The sequence below is a fragment of the Diabrotica virgifera genome, chromosome 3 (assembly GCF_917563875.1).
Source record: "Diabrotica virgifera virgifera chromosome 3, PGI_DIABVI_V3a".
Classification (NCBI taxonomy): domain Eukaryota; kingdom Metazoa; phylum Arthropoda; class Insecta; order Coleoptera; family Chrysomelidae; genus Diabrotica; species Diabrotica virgifera.
The window spans coordinates 23,014,698-23,037,048 of NC_065445.1; the positions used below are offsets into that span (position 1 = coordinate 23,014,698).

The 22,351-nt window shown below is 33.5% G+C and overlaps 1 protein-coding gene across 3 annotated transcripts in view; it reads right to left on the reverse strand.

Annotated features, from left to right (window-relative positions):
• LOC114329818 (bestrophin-2) overlaps positions 1-22,351 on the reverse strand; it is a 219,901-nt gene that overhangs the window by 71,923 nt on the left and 125,627 nt on the right. For all 3 annotated transcript variants that reach the window (XM_028279055.2, XM_028279056.2, XM_028279057.2), the window contains exon 2: positions 2,194-2,304. In XM_028279055.2, coding sequence (XP_028134856.1) covers positions 2,194-2,304 — 111 coding nt within the window. The remainder of the gene's footprint in view (positions 1-2,193; positions 2,305-22,351) is intronic.

The window sequence follows — 22,351 nt, forward strand, 5'->3', positions numbered from 1 at the left end:
AAATGAATCCCCATTTGAATAGCATTGCAGCCGAAAATACGTACCGATCCTCTTAATATACTAGGGAACTTGTACATTTTTTCTATTACATAATAATGTTAAGTTTTGTTTAAAATGAGATTTCCAAAATTTCACGCTTCAAAAATTCACAATAACTTAGAACTACAAATTTAAAATCTTCTGTGCATTTAAAATAGTTCAAACGACCCGTCACATACTTTATTTATGTTTAGGGTTACATTTATATTTTAATGACATTTATCGTGTGCCATTGTAAAAATATATACCAGTTTGTTGAGATTGGAGTTTGATACAGTTTTTGAAGGAAAGAAAGGAAGGTTTACTATGGAAAATAAAAGAAAACACTATAAGTATTAAAAAAACCAATAAAATCCTTTATAAAAGGTATATAGTCCTGTCGCCAGGGGGGGTACAACGGCCTCCTGTATTCAGATGGACTTACCCAAGTTTTTTTATGTATTTTGACCTGTAGAACACGAATTTTTTGGGTAACAGTTGATCCGGATGTCGATAAGATTGTTATAAACCAAGAAGTTGAGGAATCACATAACAGCGATTCCTCGCAAAACAAAACATTTTTTTGTATTTTTTGGGCCATTCTAACCAAAAAATGTTCCTACAAATTTTTTCGTATAATGCATAGTTTTCGAGATAAACGCGGTTGAACTTTCAAAAAATCGAAAAATTGCAATTTTTGAACCCGAATAACTTTTGATTAAAAAATAAAATAGCAATTCTGCTTACCGCATTTGAAAGTTCAAGTCAAATTATATCGGTTTTAATTATTTGTATTGCTAAAAATTTATTATTTTATTGTTAAAAAAAGCTATAAACACCTAGTGCTTGAGTGATGTTTTCAATGATTTCTCATTTAAAATCGAACGAGTAGGTAGAAGAGGTAAAAGTGCAAGCGGGGCTATTTCTACGTAGCATGCATTAAAACGCATGTATTAGGCACGGGAAACACTATGTGTTTATAGCTTTTTTTAACAATCAAAAAATAAATTTTTAGCAATGCAAATATTCAAAACAGATATAATTTGACTCAAACTTTTAAAGGCGGTAAGCAGAATTGCTATTTTATTTTTTATTCAAAGGTTATTCGGGTTCAAAAATTGCAATTTTTCGATTTTTTCAAAGTTCAACCGCGTTTATCTCGAAAACTATGCATCCTATGAAAAAACTTGTAGGAACATTTTTTGGTTAGAACGACACAAAAAATACGAAAAAATGTTTTGTTTTGCGAGAAATCGCTGTTATGTGATTCCTCAACTTCTTGGTTTATAACAATCTTATCGACATCCGGATCAACTGTTACCCAAAAAATTCGTGTTCTACAGGTCAAAATACATAAAAAAAAACTTGGGTAAGTCCATCTGAATTAAGAAGGCCGTTGTACCCCCCCTGGCGACAGGACTAATATATTTAAAATCCTTAAAAAGGCCTACATCACAGAACTAGTTTTCGATTGGTTGACCAATCATTATCAGTGATTACGTGATCTAACATGCTAACCACCAAAATACAATATTACAAAAATTTGTTGGTAAAAACTCTTTTTAAAATTAATCCGTCAAGGAAACATCGATGAAAAATGCGAAATTAAGCATGGATGTTTAAAATATTCCATGTAATACGCTCTAGGTACCATCTGAGCTCTGATTCGACTTGTTCACATGATGACAGTATGGTAGCAAGTGACCATATACCTTTTACAAACAAATTGTTCATTTTTTTTTAAATAAAAGTATTTAAAACTCTATCGAGCCGGTGCTACTCTACGGTAGTGAAACGTGGACAGTGAACGACAAAATTCGTAGTAAAATTCATGTAGTAACCGGAGTGACCAAACGTCATCGTATAAGAAATGAAGAAAGACTTAAAAGGTGCTGTATCGGAATGATCTTAGACATACTTGAAACGAAACAGTTATCGTGATTCAGACATGGCGAGAATGAGTAAAGGTAGAACTGTAAAGAGGGTAGGGAAAGCTACATCCGACAAAATACGACGAAGAAGCAGGCCAGGGAGACTAGCTACTGACCGAAAGGCATGAGGACGTCTTAATGCTGTACAGTGAAGTGGATAATCCAAGAAATTCGCACATTCGTGAAATATACCTATTTTACGTTACTTTGTACAATAATCCAAATACATATGAAATTGACTTACCTCTGTTGAGGAGGAGTTAATGCAAACCTATAAATAAAATTTATCACATAATATAAAAATAAATAAGCTAAAAGTTCTCTCCACACTAATTTGTACACGCTCCCTCTCCATCTGCAACAAAGAAAAAAATTCAATTAGTGTTTGTTTCAAATTGCAATTAAACTAAAGTATAGTTATTAGAGAAGAATTTGCTTTGTACAATATTACACAATAGGTTATTCGAACAAAAGTTTAGTTACTAATATTATAAATTATATAATAGGTTAAAACCTTGACCGTGGGAAATATAAACGCAGATTATTTAAAACGAGGCAAAGAAAATAAATTAAAATCTCCTCTTCATTTTTATTTTATTTATTTCTCTTTACCTAAACTGAAATGGTCTCACATAGGCAACATAATCAAGATTTTGGTTTTATTTTAGTTAGGTTTTCGTTTCTATAATCTATTCGTTTCTTTATAAATGGTATTGTATAGAAAAATATATTATTTTATTAGTTTATGATTAAAAAATTAAAATATAAGAATGTATGAGAAGAACAATAAGAGATGGAGTCAAAAATGTATGTCAGGAGGGGAGCAAGTGAGGAAAACGTAAAAATATGGAATGGTTAGCAGTATTTTTTTTTCACAGTATAAGTTTACTATTGCGATTTAAACGCCCCTTGTTTTATTTATGGTAGGGGAGCCCAAGCGGGGATTTTTGCAGTTACTCGAGCGCGTCAGATTATCATATGGGGAGAAACCTGGTACACTGCAGATGTACCTCTACCATATATTGGCTCTTAACACAGGGGAGTTCGTTAAGGGGGGACCGAAAAAAAAATCTATCCTTAAAAAAACTCGAAATTGTCAGATTAAGTAAGATAAGTTAAGTACATGCAAAAGAGTGTATATTTCAAAAATCTGACGATTTAAGCCGGGCGTAAGGAAATGGGTGAGCCCCAAAATTTCACAAGAAAAAAGCGAATATTTCGCGAAATTAATGACAGATCGAAAAACTAAAAAAAATATGCTCAATATTTTTTAAAAATCTATCGAATGATACCAAAGACGACTTCCCATGGAGAGAGGTGGGGGGTAAATTTAATATTTTAAATACGAATTACGCGATATTTCGCGAAATGAACATCAGATCGAAAAACTGTAAAATACACTTATTAAATATTTTTGAAAAATATATCGGATAGCACCAAACACAACACCCCACGGGATTGGGGTGGGGGGTTACTTTAAAATCTTAAATAGGAGCCACCATGTTTTATTGCAGATTTGGATTCCTTACGTAAAAATAAGTAACTTTTACTCGAAACATTTTTTCGAATTATGGATAGATGGCGTTATAATCGGATTTATTTATTTTTATTTAGCGTATGGCTTAAGTATATCACAGAATATAGTTAGATTTATGCATTATACAATGCATCACAAACAGATGTCCAATTTTTTTATATATTCGATTGACCCTTCGGTTGCCATTACAAAGTCTATAGGGTCGCCTGTGTATGCTCTGCGTGGGCAGTCCTGAACAATGTGACTGATCGTCTGTCTTGCAGCGCCGCAGTCACAAGAAGGCGAGGGGAGTTTACCCCATCTGTGGAGGGAGTCGGCGCATCTTCCACAGTTTGTTCGAATTCGATTAAGGGCTGCCCAAATCTTACGGGGACGTTCAAATTCGCCAGGTTTCCCTATGATGTCCGGTAGACTATGGTAATGCGGATCTGTCCTACTTTCCCAATCTTCTCTCCATCGGGTATTTAAGTCAAAGTTGGATTGCTGCAGCGCTTGAGCAGATTGTAGAGGGGGTAACCTGGATCGGAGACGGTTTCCAAGAATATCGGGGATGTCGTTGTGGACTAGAAGCTGGCGACTGTCCATTATTTTGTTATATTCTTTAACCAATGCATGTTCGCGGCGTAGGTTGGGTGGTGCTATATTACTAAGGGTAGGTAGCCACATTGTAGGGGTGGGCTTAATTGTGCCTGTTATCATACGCATAGTACGGTTTAGTTGGGTGTCGACCAGGTGGGTATGCCTGCTATTTAGCCACACTGGAGCACAGTATTCTGCCACCGGATATATCAGGCCAAGAGCAGAGGATCTTAATGTTGATGCTGTGGACCCCCATGTAGTGCCGCAGAGTTTCTGTATTATATTGTTGCGTGTTTTCAATTTTGCTGCTGTTTTCGTCAGGTGTTCTCTGAATGTGAGCGTTCTGTCTAGAGTAACCCCAAGGTATTTCGGGTATTTATTGTGTTTTAACAGCTTGTTATTAAAATACACTCGCAATTCTCTGTTTGCCAACTTGTTGTTTAGATGAAAAGCTGATACTTCAGTTTTTGTAGTACTTGGCTGTAGTCTCCATTTCTTAAGGTATTCGCTGAGGATGGATAAGTCATTCGTGAGAGTGATTTCTGTAGTTTCTAAAGATTGGTGGCTTGTTGCAAGGGTCCAGTCGTCAGCATATCCAAACTTCCGAGATTCGGTTTCAGGCATGTCAGCAATATAGAGGCTGAAAAGTAAAGGGGCAAGGACAGAACCCTGTGGAAGACCATTGTTAAGTTTCATCTGTCTACTCGTCTCCTTTCCCATTATAACCTGGAAGGCTCTGTTGGTCAGCATGTTGTCAATGAGGTTAATTATCTTTCTGCAGGGGATAATGCGGGCCAGTTTATATATTAATCCCTGTCTCCAAACAGTATCATATGCTGCTGTTAGATCTATAAATACTGTTGCTGTCTTTTGTTTCTTTTGAAAACTAGCTTCTATAAAAGTTGTTAATGACAGCACTTGGTCCGTACAGCTTCGATGAGGGCGGAAGCCAGCTTGTTCAATGGGGACATTTTCTAGTATCCTGTGACTAATTCTGTTGAGGAGAAGCTTTTGTAATAGTTTATATACCATGCTGAGTAGAGCTATGGGGCGGTAGTTTTCTGGCTTATCGTTTGATTTGCCCGGTTTCGGAATTGCAATTATCTTTGTTCGCTTAAGTGAGAAAGGAATGTTACCTGACTGATGTTATAATCGGAAAAAACGATTGTTGGAAATGAAAAATTAAATTTAAAAATGGCAAGCGCCCACTAAAATGGAAAACTTTACTTAACTTTTTTTGGTTTTAGGACCTACTCTTCACAACCCAATAGGTCCCCAAAGCGCTCGAGTGACTGCACATTTAGCATACTTTGCTCCCCTACCATTATTATTATCGCAAATGCGATTAAAACAATAACAAAGTTATTTTATCGACTTTATGGTATTTTTCTTTTTTTATATGGTAACTTTTCGACTTTTTTATATGGTAAACTTTAGGTAGCAGTACGGGGTAATTTTCCAAAAAATGGCGTTTTACGTACCTAATATGTATGTACTTGCATGTCCCTTAGAAAGTGTATCAGTGCGCTGAGCCTACTTCCGAGTTGTTGTGTTCACTGTAGCCTAAGAGCTGTGAGACATTTTTGAGTAGGTATTTTAGGCAACCTGAAATTTTTTCAGGTGACTCTTCCATGATAGCCTAATACAAAAATGCCGGTCTGGCTGGAGGGTAGCGGTTATTTTCCCCAAAAATCCCCCCAAAGTTAAAAAAAGGGTAAACGTTGTTATTACAAAAAATATCATTGACGTGACTTAAAGTAAATTTAAATATTCAAATATAAAGAAAATAAACAGGCCAGGCGATTTGAGGGCGATTTTAACTCTGCAAGATACTGGCATGGGCGCCCCAGGATTATTTTCAGGGGGTGCATCTGAACTTCAGAAGATTTCATCTGAATCTGTACATACTATTAACGAGTATAAAATATACAACTATACATGCATAGCTATGATGTACATTCCTTCCGGACAGGGAGGTGCAATTGTTATTTTGACAGGGTATTTTTTAATACTAAAAATAAATATTCTAAAAAGACAGGTTTTTTTGGTGAAATTTTTCAACTGCTAGGTGATTAAACAAATTACGCGAGCATGTAAATGAAAAGCACTATAGGTAAGCAGCAGTGTAAGAAAGAGCGTATACCGATAGCTGTTTGCGTCCTATATTATAGCTGAGCGAGTCCGTTCGCTCGAGAAAAATCACGCGACCTGGCGATACCCATGTTGTTGTGCCTCGAAACGTTAGAGTAATTATTATATATTATAGTTTTTTAAGTAACTTTTTATTAATTAAAGGAAAATAATACGTACTATACAATAGATTTTGCAAATATGGCAGAAAAAAACAAATTTATTACTATAAATATATAGGTAGAGAAGCAGAAAACTATAAACTAAATTAATTATGTGTCCGAATCTTGTACTACTTCTTCAAACTCCTCATCTAAGCTTAAATATTCATTATCTTCTTCTTCGTCAGACTCCTCTCGAGACTCAGATTCCTCTTCTACATGATCTGTAATATATATTTAGAATTAATTAAAAATTAATTAGTGATTAATTAATTGAGTTGATACGTATTCTCTCTCCTTTTATACGGAGTCGAAGCCTGGACAATCACGGGCGCATCTGAAAAAAGGCTTGAAATTGTTGAGATATGGTGTTATCGAATAATATAAAAAATATCATGGACACAACACGTAACAAACACAGAAACATTAAGAAAGATGAAATAGGAAAAATAAATACTCAACACTATGAAGAAAAGAAAAATGAGCTACTTTGGTCATATACTAAGAAATAAAAAGCGTGATGTGATTGGTTATAAAAGGAAAAGTGTTAGAAAAAAGAGAACCGGGAAGACGATGCATATCCTGGTTGAAAATTTTAAAGTAGTGGTGTGTTAAAAACAACAATAGAACTCTTCAGAATCGCTGCAGAGAGAATAAAATGGGCCGTGATGATCGCCATTGGCATGAAAGGATGAGGCACACGAAGAAGCAGAAAATTGAGTTAACTAAAAAAAAGATTTCAGTTATAAAAAGAACATGTATGTAAGCTTACCCTCAGCAATATACCTGAAATTCTCTTTGGTTCGCTGATGAACTATAGCAATCATAAACTGATTGAGGCAAACAATCTCGTAGATAAAGATGGCTCTAATTCCGTATGTAGCTTCGTTATATTTATGTATATTTTAAAATTTCCAGTACCATACTCCATAAAAATCTCTAGATCGTCACTTTAGAGATTATCCATGTTTCCAAGCTCAATTATCAAAACATCTGTATCCGAAGTTTTAATAAGAATATTGGTCTTTGCTAATGTATTAAGCTTGCATACGTGATGAACTATCTTCGTGTCGGCTTCTTCGTGATTTTCGCAGGTCATGTTATCGTCGATCGACATTTCTATACCATCAGTATTTACAACATACGAATCACATAAATCATAATTTAAATTTATTAATAAATTACCAATAAAAGGCACCATCTCCTCTGTAGACCAATGTTCAATTAAAAATTTAACTACTTAAATTTAATATTTTTTAATTCCTTGGCAAAATCTGTTAGTATCCATCCATTTCCGTTAGATGTTGAAGAATTACCTATAGCCCTTTTCATTCACATGCACGCGTTATTTGTTTCACCTGGCAGTTAGAAAATTACACCAAAAAGAACCTGTCTTTTTTAGAATGTTTATTTTTAATATTAAAAAATACCCTGTAAAAATAACAATTGCACCTCCCTGTCCGGAAGAAATGTACATAGCTATGCATGTATAGTTGTATATTTTATACTCGTTAATAGTATGTACAGATCCAGATGAAATCTTCTGAAGTTCAGTTCAGATGCACCCCCTGAAAATAATCCTGGGGCGCCCATGCAAGTATCTTGCAGAGTTAAAATCGCCCTCAAATTGCCTGGCCTGTTTATTTTCTTTATATCTAAATATTTAAATTTAGTTTAAAGTCACGCCAATGATATTTTTTGTAATATCAATGTTTACCCTTTTTTTTTAACTTTGGGGGGGATTTTTGGGGAAAATAACCGCTACCCTCCAGCCAGACCGGCATTTTTGTATTAGGCTATCATGGAAGAGTCATATGAAAAAATTTCAGGTTGCCTAAAATACCTACTCAAAAATGTCTCACAGCTCTCGGACCATAGTAGACTCCGAATTTGGCTAGAAAATTTAAACCGAAAATAACAAAATTCAATTTGGCAACATTGTGTTAAGACCAAGTCTTCTCGGATATCAACAGGATCGTAATTTAGTCCAGACAAATTAATATATTTTTTACCATTAAAAATGAGATTTTTAACCAAATATTGTTTCAAATATGATGTGTAGAATAATTTTGAATTCGGTTCCGCTAATGAACTTGCTTTTATGTAGTTGAAAGTAGAAAAAAGAGTTTAGTTTCTTTTGTTTAATATTTACTGTCTAATAATTTTAACTTTACCAATATAAAAGTGTTTACAGTAAGTTCTAAAAAGACCAATTTACAATGATTAATGCGATGTTAGAATACCGACAAATGCTTTTTAAAGCCGCTACTCTTATTTCTTAAACATATATACCAAACATCGTTACTTTTTTACGTATTCTGACCGAATTACGTTTCCATTATACACATTTGTTATTTAGTACGAATATTATTTGATCATGATTAAATTTTCTTATTTTAAATATCCAGAACAGCAGCTAATTCGTAAATTTTCTGCAAGGATACTAGCCAGGGAGGTAGTGTCAAATTTGATCGGAGCATTTTAGCATGGCTGATTTCTTTTTTCCAAAGCTTATTAACAAATGATGTGTCAGCTGGCTCAAAACCGGGGATTTTAGACAAGAAAAGGTAAAATATGAAACTTGATGGGAAAACGCTACAACTTATGTCAAATATTTATCTACGTGACTTACAACTCTTAATAGCCTTGCTGACTTCTCTCCTAGCTTTCACTCAGGCAATCCGGGTTCAAATCCTGGCGTTGAAATTTTTTTTGTTTTTAAAATTGACATTTTATTTTGAAAAATAATTATTTTTATAATAAGGCCGTTATTCAGCGGAATACTAGATTTATTGTGTTTTGATTGATTTGCACACTTTCGATAGCTATTTTCTATTGGATATATTGCGTTTGGAAGGAATTGGCTGTAACCACTGGATATATTTCATGAGAAAGCTATTTAGTATTAATTTAACTCAAATTCTAAAAAACTGGATTTATTGCGTTTTGATTGATCGCTCCTCATACAGAGAAATCTCCATTTTTATATACCTATTATATAGAACTGGCAAATATTTAGATTAAGAGGACGTAAGTTTTTCACTCATTTTTTATATGAAAAAAATCTTATCTTAAATATGTCCTTTTAGGAAGCTCTGATGATGGCACGTTATGTGTTGAAAGTACTTAGCTGATATAAAATATATTTTTTACACACTATCAAAAGTTTTTTGAAAACATACACCTGTTTGCCGTTTTGACCTATTTAGAAGTGTGTACAAGTCTTGCAGTCTTTTCCAATTTAAATATTTAGATTGCTATTAAAAATGGGGGTTGGTGATAGAAAAGTGAAAAATTAGGGTTGTATGTATCTTTTGGTTCTACATCATATTACATTAAGAAAAAACAGTTTGTCCAAAAAATAAAAAAAAAGTTGGGAAGGGGTGGGGAGGGCAACCCCCTTTTTCACTTAGATTGGTCGTACTAACTCGGGAAGCTTCAGGGGTTCATTTACAACAACTTTGATTATTAAGGTCAATCATAATATTTATGATCAAAATGCATAGTTCTATTTAATAAGTTATATGCATAATTCTATAAAAGACATACAGATTTTTTTATATTGTCTCGTATAAATAATACAAACGTGGTATATGTCAATTTTAAAAACAAAAAAAAATTTCAACGCCAGGATTCGAACCCGGATTGCCTGAGTGCAAGCTAGGAGAAAAGTCAGCAAGGCTATTAAGAGTTGTAAGTCACGTAGATAAATATTTGACGTAAGTTGTAGCGTTTTTCCATCAAGTTTCATATTTTACCTTTTCTTGTCTAAAATCCCCGGTTTTGGACCAGCTGACACATCATTTGTTAATAAGCTTTGGAATACCTAACTAAATAAAAAGAAAGCAGCCATGCTAAAATGCTCCGGTCAAATTTGACACTACCTCCCTGGCTATAATCTTGAAGTTCTAATCCTTTGTTAATTTTATATTGGCTAGATGAAGATTATTATGTAAGCAATAATACAATAAATACATAAAGAATATTTGTATTTTTATATTAAATAAACATTTAATCATAGGCCACTAAATTTATGGACCATAATAACAACACCATAATTTAATAAATATAGGAAGAAGCATTGGATCGATAATAATGTGTTTTGTTTGTTTGGTAGTGATTGGATTATTTTTTTCAATTCTAATACCAAACTCGTGGTATCGATGTGGTTTTTCAAAACAATAAATATTTGTATAATTAAATATATTAGCATGTTATTTTAACAATATTTATTATGCAATAAGTTTTTACAATGCATATATTAAACTCAATTAAATTTTAAATGAAAAACTGAAATTTATTGATAAACTGCCCAAATTTTAGCTCCTAATTATTATAACACCCCTCTGTGGCTCAGTGGTAAGAGAGCCTACCTTTGGATTCAGGGGTCGTGAGTTCGAATCTCATCTGGGTAGAAAAAATTGTTTCTATCCTTGTGGGATCCGTAGGTACTCACCGGAGGGACAGCAGACCTTCGCATACAATTAGCATTTTTTTGTAAAGACAGTAAAGTCGACTTTTCAAAGTAACAAGACATTTGATCAACACACACACTACACACTACATTAGGTATCTGAAAAATCAAATGTACTAAGCCAATGGCCATTAGATGTCAAGGCATTAAGCTAAATAAAAAAATTATTATAAACGAGTTCGCTGAGATTAAAAACACAAAAAAAATACTCCGGAGCTATAGCTCGTACAAACTTCTTTTTTATAAAAAGATGTTTTTAATAATATCCTTTCAGATGGTACTGCATTCTGCATCAATTATTTGTTTAGTAAATAATAATTATAAATGAATATGCTTTTTATTGATATGATCACCTCAACAGAAGTCAGCAACAGATACGGACTAGCTCTTAACATCAAGAAGACCAAATTTATGACAATTAAAAAAACAATAACAAACACTCAACTTATAATCAACCAACAGAATATCGAAAGAGTCGAGCAATACCTATACATATCTGGGCATCAATTTAAATAGCGAACTCAACAGAAATTAAACAGCGAATAAAAGCAAAAGCAGCAGTCGTTAGAATGAGACCCATTTTCAACAGTCGAGACATCATTAAAAACAAAATATCATCTGTTGAAAGGCTACATATTCACAGTTCTGCTCTACGGAATCGAAGCATGGACACTAACTGTTGCATCTATAAATCTTCTTGAAGCTTTCAAAATGTGGTGTTATAGGCTCATCTTACGTATATCCTAGGTTAACCGAATTACTAATGTGGAACTCCTGCGTAGAACGAGGAAAGAGTGTGAAATTCTCATGACCATCAAAACTAAAAAATTAGAATATCTAGGACATGTAATGAGAAATCAAGAACGTTACGGCCTTCTCCAACTGATTCTCCAAGAAGACGCATTTCCTGGCTTCAAAATTTACGAAAGTGGTATAACATGGCTACCACTGAACTGTTCAGTGCTGCGGTAAATAAAGTCAAGATAGCCATGAAGATCATTAACATCTGGAACAGACAGCCACTTTAAGAAGAACAAAAAGATGCTTTTTTAAAAACCTAAAAATTTGAGACCTTACGAAGAGAATAAGATAAAAAGTTCTTATAAATATTGAGAAAGCATATGTACAACAATTTTAAAATGACCTTTTTTTCTCACATGGAATAAACACAAAATATAATTATTTAAAAACTGCTCGCCCAATTAGTCCTGTCGCCAGGGGGGGTACAACGGCCTCGTTAATTCAGATGGACTTACCCAAATTTTTTTTATGTATTTTGACCCGTAGAACACGAATTTTTTGGGTAACAGTTGATCCGGATGTCGATAAGATTGTTATAGACCAAGAACTTGAGGAATCAAATAACAGCGATTTTTGGCAAAACAAAACAATATTTTGTATTTTTTGGGTCATTTTAAGCAAAAAATATTTCTACAAGTTTTTTAGTAGGATGCACAGTTTTCGAGATAAACGCGGTTGAACTTTCAAAAAATCGAAAAACTGCAATTTTTAAACCCGAATAACTTTTGATTAAAAAATAAAATAGCAATTCTGCTTAGCGCCTTTGAAAGTTCAAGTCAAATTATGTCGGTTTTGATTATTTGCATTGCTAAAAATTTATTGTGTTATTGCTAAACAAAGCTACAAACAACTAGTGCGTGAGTGATGTTTCTATGATTTCTCATTTAAAATCGAACGAGTAGGTAGAATAGGTACTAGTGCAATCAAGACTATTTCTACGTTACATGCGTTAAAACGCATGTAAAAGCACGGGAAACCCTACGTGTTTATAGCTTTGTTAAACAATAAAAAAATAAATTTTTACCAATGCAAATAATCAAAACCGATATAATTTGACTTAAACTTTCAAATGCGGTAAGCAGACTTGCTATTTTATTTTTTAATCAAAAGTTATTCGGGTTCAAAAATTGCAATTTTTCGATTTTTTTAAAGTTCAACCGCGTTTATCTCGAAAACTGTGCATCCTACGAAAAAACTTGTAGAAATATTTTTTACTTAAAATGGCCCAAAAAATACAAAATATTGTTTTGTTTTGCCAAAAATCGCTGTTATTTGATTCCTCAAGTTCTTGGTCTATAACAATCTTATCGACATCCGGATCAACTGTTACCCAAAAAATTCGTGTTCTACGGGTCAAAATACATAAAAAAAACTTGAGTAAGTCCATCTGAATTAACGAGGCCGTTGTACCCCCCCTGGCGACAGGACTTTTGCTCAGTAACTACAAAAAACTCACATTGTAAAATGTGTTCTAAATATTTTTTTATTGTTTATTTTAGTAATTATAAACAATATAACAATTATAAACAAAATAATAAATTAGAAAAAATACTTACTTTCGGGTTTAATTTGCAATAAACGTTTTGTTTATAAACATTTTAGAAAATCTCGTTTTAAGGGCACCCGAAGTCCCATTTAACGACAATGTTAACATTATGACACGTAACTCTGTAACCAAAGCACTTAGAGACCTAATTTTTATTTTACAGTGGAACCTCGATAAGTCGGATTAATAGGGACAGCGGCCGATCCGGGTTATCGAAAATCCGGGTTAGCCGGAGAATATGGTAAAAATTAGTAAAATACATATAAATAATAAACAAATACACATTATTCATAATTGCAAAAACATGAAATACATAAATATGCACAGTACATCTAAATTACGTACAGTTGTATACAGTATTGTTTATTTCTTGGTAAAAAACTCAGTCAAAGTGAAAAAATGTTTGAAAATCGGTGCGGGTTAGCCGGACTTTCGGATTATAGGGGGTCGACTTATCGGGGTTCCACTGTATTTTGAAACTAATAGATGTATTGTTTAGTCCCGCGTAAATTTTTGTAAAGTTGGAGTGGAAGAAACATTTATTTTAAAATTTTTCAAAATACTCTTACAAAAAAACCCAAAAAAGTTTGGATTTTATTTTTTATTTTACTTGTTTTTGTACATTTTCAATAAAACTTTACGCGGGACTTGATGTTATTATCTATCTACAACTACTGTAAAAATTTGGACATTCTATCATCTAAGGATCAAGAGATATTTGACATCAAAATCAAAAGTTAAAAACCTAAAATGACCGTTTTGGAGTGTAATTTTGAGGGGCAACTCCGAATTGCATGAAAATTTGGATTTAGGTTCTAGTTACCCTCCAGTTCAAAGTTGAATTTGTGCCGTTGGTTGCTTTTACTTGGGGGTGACAGTCACCCCTTCTCGGGGGTGAAAAAACATACGTTCAAGATAAGACCGGAAATGGATAAGCTGACTGATTATAAGCAACTTTCGTTCTATAAAGGTTTTTACGTTAGTCAATACTTTTCGAGTTATTCGCGATTGAAAATGTTGATCTTTCGATAAAAAAAAACTACGTTTTCAGACCGTTTTCGCAAATAACTCAAAAAGTAAATATTTTATTGAAAAAAATATTCTTAGCAAAAGTGTAGCTTATAAAGTAACGAAAAAATGGTCTATCAGTAAAATTTATAAAAGGAGTAAAACCAAAGTTGTAGCTCATGAAAAATACGTTGTTATTCGTCTAATTCCAAATCTAATAATTCAACACGAAATCAATGAAAAATTAAGCACTTTTCGGGAAAAGCTTATTTATATTTTTAAAGTATATAAAAAAGGTTTATATTGGTTTTTTTTACAAAAGTTTTTAGCAACAAAAATAAACGAGTTACACTGAAAAAAAAGTTGGCCCCTTTTTTTGGTAAAAAAATCGTAAAAACCTTCCTCTATTTAGCACCCTAAATAAAATTAATCGTTACCGCTTTACCATTTATTTTAACTGTATGTGTATTGTTTATATGATCTGTAAGTTTGATTGGTTTGAAGTGCTTATTTATTATTTTTGAAAAAAATTGATTTTATAGTAAAAAAAATGTTCTAAAAATTTTTGAAAAATTTCCTCATTTCAAAATAACTTAAAAAGTATTAGTGATAAGAAAAATCTTAAAGAGTAAAAAAATGTAGGTTCTGCTATTACAAATATACTAGTTTCATTTTGTTTTTCCATAAGGCAAAAATTTGTTAAGATATGACTGTTCAAAATTTACATAAACTCGTGATTATTGACCCGTTCAAGCTTTTTCAACTATAACCCTTTCAAAAATGAGCACTTTAAACCGGTGAGAATAACAGATCATATAAAAATAGATAAGTAAGTAAATTGTTTGTAAAGCCGTAGCGATTAATTTCATTTGGGGAGCTAAACACGGGGAGATTTTCATGATTTTTTTACCAAAAAAAAAGAGGGCCAACTTTATTTTGAGCGTAACTCGCTTATTCTTAATGCGAGAAACTTTTATGAACCATTAAAATACAGCCTTTTATAAACACTTTAAAAAAGTTTGAATGGGTTTTTCCCGGAAAATGCTTAATTTTTTGGCAATTTTACCTTGAAATATTCGACTTGGAATTAGACGAATAAGAACGTATTTTTCATGAGCTACAACTTTGTTTTTATTCGATTCATAGACTTTACTGATACACCATTTTTTTAGGTTTTTTATAAGCTATACTTTTGCTTAGGATATTTTTTTCGATCAATTATTTACTTTTTGAGTTATTTGCGAAAAACCGTCTGAAAACGTAGTTTTTTTGTCGAAAAATAAACATTTTCAATCGCAAATAACTCGAAAAGTATTAACTTACGTAAAAAACCCTATAGAACAAAAGTTGCTTAAAATAAGTCAATTTATCCATTTCCGATTCTATCTTGAACGTATATTTTTTCACCCCCGAGAAGGGGTGACTGTCACCCCCCAAGTAAAAGCAACCAACGGCACAATTTCAACTTTGAAGTGGAGGGTATGTAGAACCTAAATCCAAATTTTCATGCAATTCGGAGTTGCTCCTGAAAATTACACGGTATCGCCGTATTTTCCGTTCATTTACTGGGCTATAATAGGCGATACCTACTGGTACACGGTAAGTTGAGTGCAGACGCAGACGTTCAAAAACAAATAATTTTGTAACCATGGATATTTTATACTATAATGTGTTATATATCGTTGGAAGGAGAAGATTTTAGAGATTATTTCATTCATAGGAGATTCTTACCAATATAAAGCTACATAAATCTAAATTAAACTGATAATTTTTGATAATTTCCCGTCGTCAAGTATATTACGTCAGATGCCCTTCGTTGCTACGAAAAAATACATTCAGTAACATTAATGACATTTAATGTTTTAAAAATTATAAAAGTGATGACTTTCAACCGTAAAATATTTATAACTGTGTGTTTAATTGTACTAATTTGTACTTAATAAATAAATTACAATAAAATTTTGGTTTTGAACAGTTTTATTAATGAAATAATCGCAACAAATTGCACTCGATCTCTAAAATTAATATAGAATTTTTGCCCTCGTGACACTTTGGACATAATTTCACTGGCCTTCGGCTCGTGAAATTAAAACTGTCAAAGTGCCACTCGGGAAAAATTCAATAATTTAGAGCTCTTGTGCAATTACTACTGAAAATTTTCAATCATAACCCAAAAAAATTTAAAAAATTCAATTTTTTGGCTTTGGCTGTCTAAAGATCAAGTACCTATTTTAGATCATTTTAGATTATTGAGAAAGTCGTCTGTTAACTGTTTTTATCTACAATATGTATCACAATATTGAAATGAATGAAAAAGTCGCTTTTTGCTTAAATGTTAATCAAAACAAAACCATGGCGCAGTAAAAATTTCGATTCACGAAATGGTACGCCGCCGTTACCTAGACGAAGATTATTATGTAAGAAATAATGTAATAATAAATACATAAAGAATATTTGTATTTTTATATTAAATAAACATTTAATGAGAGGCTACAAACTTTATGGACCATAATAACAACCTACCATAATTTAATCAATATAGGAAGAAGCTTTGAATCTTCAATGGATAATAATGTGTTTGTCTGGTAGTGATTGGATTATTTTTTTCAATTCTAATACCAAAGTCGTGATATCGATGTGGTTTTTCAAAACAGTAAATATTTGTATAAATTAAAGATATTATTAGCATTTTTCGAAGCCCGAGGCTAATCATGTAATTGAGAAAAATATAGACAAGACGTGCCTAATTACCATAGGTTGAATCGTCCTTCGTAAGAATTTACGTATTAGAAATATTTAATTAATAAATGCTGCGAATTTTGTTATATATTTTTCTGGTAATTGCAGAGTTTTAATATTTAAGCAGCTATTTAGCAGAGGCGGCTCTAGAGTTATTTTTATGAAATATAAAGCCGGGATCCAATGTTATGTGGCGTGGCACGCTTCAAGACGTAACGTCAATCAACCGTCGGCGTCGACGGATTACATCTTCATCAAGAGAAATATAAAATATATAATAGTGAAAAGGAAAGAGAGCACGGTTGGCAACCCACGTTACTGTGAAATTCTTCTTCTTCACGTGCCATCTACGCGACGGAGGTTGGCAATCATCATGGTTATTCTGATCTTAGATGCTGCTGCTCTGAATAGTTCGGTTGATGTGCATCCGTACCATTCCCTCAAGTTACGCAACCACGAGATTCGTCTCCTTCCTACACTTCTCTTGCCCTGGATTTTCCCTGTATAATCAACTGAAGTATGTTGTATCTCTCATTACGCATAACATGCCCCAGGTACTGCAGCTTTCGTGTCTTGATGGTTTCCAATATTTCCAGTCTTTTGTTGACTCTTCTCATGACTTCGTTATTTGTTATATGCTCGGTCCATGATATCTTCAGGATTCTTCTATACACCCACAGTTCAAATGCTTCCAACTTTTTAGTAGTCGATGCGTTAAGTGTCCATGCTTCTATTCCGTAAAGCAGAGTCGAGAAAATATAGCACCTTGCCAGCCTAACTCTCAAGTCTAATTTCAGTTCTCTTGCACAAAGTACCTTTCTCATTTTATTGAAGTTTGTTCTTGCTTTCTCTATTCGAACTTTGATTTCTTTGAAATAATCGTTTGTGTGATTAATTATTGTGCCAAGATAGTTGTAGTTTTCTACTTGTTCTAAAGTTTTACCTTTAATTGTCAGGCTTTCATCATTATTTTGGGTTTTTGATATCCTCATAAATTTAGTTTTCTTGATGTTTATTGATAATCCATATTCTTCTCCATACTCAACTATCTTGTTCATTAGCTTTTGGAGTTCTTTAAAAGGTTGTCTGCTATTATGATAGTATCGTCCGCATATCTAATGTTGTTAATTGGCGTTCCATTTACCTTTATTCCTGCTGTTTCTCCCTCAAGAGCTCTTTTCATAATTTCTTCAGAGTATGCATTGAATAGTAGTGATGATAATACACACCCTTGTCGCATTCCTCTTTTAATTTCTAACTCTCCTGATGTGTGTTCGTTAATCCGTATGTGTGCCTGCTGTTTATAATATAAATTTGTTATAATTCGAAGGTCATTGTATTGTAATTGTTTTGCTTTGAGGACGTCCATTAGCTGTTTGTGGCGGACTTTATCGAAAGCCTTGTTGTAATCTATGAAACAGACGTACATATCCTGGTTCACGTCCAAGCATCTCTGGATTAGTACGTTGAATGCAAAGAGAGTTTCACGGGTACCTACGCCTCTACGGAATCCAAATTGGGTTTCTTCAATATCCATATCAAGTGTTTGGTAAATGCGTTTATGAATGATCTTTAAAAACATTTTAAGTGTGTGAGACATCAGGCTTATGGTGCGGTGGTAGGTGCATTCTCTAGCATTTTTCTTTTTTGGGAGACAAATAAATGTTGAGGTCAACCATTCATTGGGTATGTCACCCGACAGATAAATTTGATTAAAGAGCTTTAAGAGGACATCTATGTACTCATTTTCTATTATTTTAATGATATCAATAGGCAGTTGATCTGGCCCCGGGCTTTTTCCGTTACTGGTGTTTTTTTTAGTGCATACAATATTTCTTCCTTTGTAATTTCTACACTTGTTTCTCTGTTTTCGAAAGATATGTCTTGTAGGTTTCCTCTTTTGTCGTCGAAAAGTTCTTCCATATATTCTTTCCATCGTTTTAGCTTTTCTTCAGTCGTTATAATAGTGTTTCCATTTTTGTCTAAAAGAGTTTTGTTGTGTTTTCTTTTTTGCAGCCCTGCCATTTCTTTAACCTTTTTATGCAGGTTGAATAGATGGTATTTGTTCTGAAGATCTTCTATCTCTTTACATTTTTCCTCACAGTAAGTTTGTTTTGTCTCTCTTATCTTTTTTCTGATTTCATTGTTAATTATTTTGTAATTGTGATTGTCTTTGTTCTTGGCTTGTCTTCGTTGGTCCGTCATACCGAGTATCTCGTCGGTCATCCAGTTGTCTCTCTTTCTTATCGGTTCTATTAATATCTCTTTGCATGGAACAAGTAGGCAGTTTTTTAGTGTTTCCCATTGATGGTTTATCTCGTAGGTGTTAGTATCTAATTTATCAAAGTTTTCGTATAATTTCTGTTGAAGTTTGTTTTTTATATCAACTTCTTTCAGTTTTCTAACAACTATATTTGGAGTTCTTTGGGGTTTTCTAATACGTTTAAGCTTATGCGTGACATTAGCGATTAGTGGGTTATGGTCGGTTGTGACATCTGCTCCTGGATATGTTTTAACGGATTTGATGGTGGTACGATATCTCTCTTTAATCAGTATATAATTGATTTGGTTTCTTAGCACTTTTTCCGGTTTATCTGCTGGTGAGCGCCATGTATATAACCGTCTCAAAGGTAATTTAAAGAACGTGTTTGTGATTATTAGATTTTGTTCTTGGCAGAATTGTATTAGGCGATCACCTCTATCGTTACGTTCCCCTAGTCCTTGATCTCCCATTATTGTTCCAGCACTTCCCTTGCCGACTTTTGCATTAAAATCGCCCATAAATACCGTGATTTCCCTGCTCTTTGTCATTTTCAGTGCATCTTCAATTTGTTGGTAGAATGTTTCTACTTCATCTTGTGTTGCATCCGTCGTTGGTGCATATACTTGGATCAAATTTAGTTTCGTGTGTGATGTCCTTATTTGTAGTAGCATCACTCTTTCTGAGATTGGGACAAAACCCTCTATGGACTTGTTGACCTCTGTATCGACAATAATTGCTACTCCACGTATATGTTGATTGTCAGTGTTTCTCGAGTAATATAAGGTACCGGTTTTGGTCGAAAGGCATCCTGAGTTAGGCCACCATGTTTCGCTTACTCCTAGTATATTTATATTCAGTCTTCTCATTTCTTGAAGGATGTTATGCATTTTACCCGGCTGATACATGCTTTTGACACTCCACGTACCCATCTTTGCTTTCGTTCATTTTAATTTGTCTTGTTTCGGTGTTTGACAAGGGTTTCGCCGGTTAACGACCTGGGAGTCCTTCCCTGTCTGTGAAATTACTGCTATGAAATTATTAATAAAAATATTTACTTTTTTATAAAATCGGTAGGACCCTGCTTGTCCTGTCCAGTATCGAGGGTACACCACTAGTGTTGGTGGTAGAAATTTTAGTAAGTTGGTTACTTTATACAATGGTAAAAATTCCAACACACCGTCGTTAGATCACAAAATTATCACGGCACTGACCGTACCATCCGCTAGCCGAGTTGGAAGGGTCTGTTTCCAGCTTTTGACTTCCTTTGAACCATGCTCATTTACCGACAAACGATGGAACACTTCGCGCCGATCCAGGACGGTCATAAATAGAAGGTTCAATCGGCCATAAATCACAAATTTTGAGGGAAATAACGCTATTTCACGTTGCGTTGATTCCCGTCGTTAGTTTTTACCTTTTTCTATATTTTCTATTTCTCGAGGTGTGCCACGCCACGTTCTCTTGGATCCTAGCTTAAGGGTAGAGTCCGGATAAATAGCGTAGAAACCATAAAAAAGTAAAAACACTTCTTCTTCTTCTTTGTGTGCCGTGCTTATTTTCAATCCTTGGCTATCGTCGTATTAACAAGCTGATTTTTCTCCGCCAGCAGCTACACACACCCAAACTTATACATATATGGAATCATCTGATATTTCTTACTATTTCGTGCGTAATTAAAAAAACGAACACACGAAATTAAAGAATATTTATGTTAAAGCAATTTAATAACAAATACCTAACAATTAAATAAAATAATAAAGTATTTAACAAACAAATTGAAAGTAGTTGTTTTAAAGTCAATAGCATACAAAATTTCAATGTAAAACGAATAATGTTTAAATTGTTTTTATTTTTTTTTGTATTTTGTGGTAGTCAGTGTTATCACCTCTAGTCCTTATGCAAGCTTCAGTTTGAGTGGGCACGCTCCTATTCAAATTATCAACATTTTGTTGTGGTAGGTTGCTCCATCCTTTAAGAGCAGCTTGTACTAGCCGTGTTAAAAAAGGTGATAGAATACTATGCGAAGACTACAGAGGCATCGCACTATTAGAAATAGTTTACAAAATCTTGGCACAAAGTATAAGAAAAAGGCTAAGTCAATATTCGGAAAAAATACTGGGAGAATACCAGGCAGGTTTTAGAAACAACAGATCAACGACTGACCAAATATTTGCCTTAAAAGAAATACAGACTACCTGTTACGAACATAAAACAGTACTATATGCTTTGTTCATAGACTTTAAGCAGGCTTACGACATAGTAAATAGACAGCAGATGTACGAACTGATGAAAGAATTGGGAATACCAATTAAAATTGTCAGGATGATAAAGATGACGATGGAAAACACAACAAACGAAATAGCTTGGAAAGGGTATACATCCAAAAAGTTTGAAACCAAGGAAGGGTTACGACAAGGAGACCCACTATCAACAACGACATTCAATCTAACATTGGAAGGAATAATCAGGAAGAGCAGAATAAACATGGAAGAAACGATATTTAAAAACGGCCACCAATGCATAGCATTTGCAGATGATCTGACGCTATTAGCAACAAGCAAAAAAGAACTGCAAAAGTTAATGAAAAACATAATAACAAAAGCCAAAAAATTCGGACTTAAAATAAATGAAGAAAAGACAAAGTATATGATAATGGGAGAGATCCAAAAAGAAAAAGAGAATAACATCATAGTACAAATAGATGGAGAAAAAACATACTCGTTCAAAAGAGCCAAAGAAATTATTTACCTGGAAGTAAACGAATGCCAAAAATGGTACTCTCACGAAGACCAATACAAAAGAGGAGGAAAGGCAGGCCAAGGAAAAGATGGAAGGACAGTGTGTATGAAGACTTGAAGAAAAGTAACTTTGAGAGATGGAAAGAACTAGCATTGGACAGGAGATGGAGAGAGGTGGTGAAGAAGTGTATAAAAAGACTGAAGTGTAATTAAATAAAATGTATAAGTTTTATAAGTTATGTAAGTTATATTAAGTTATTTATTATATTATTTATGTAATCAGAAATGTAAACATTTTAGCCCTAGGCCTACAAGGTCTGTTGCGCTTAATAAATATAATATGTACTAGCCGTGTGGTGTTTTGTGGATTATCCCGGTGAGCTCTAATTTTTCTACATATCCCACAAATACTCTATAGGATTAAGC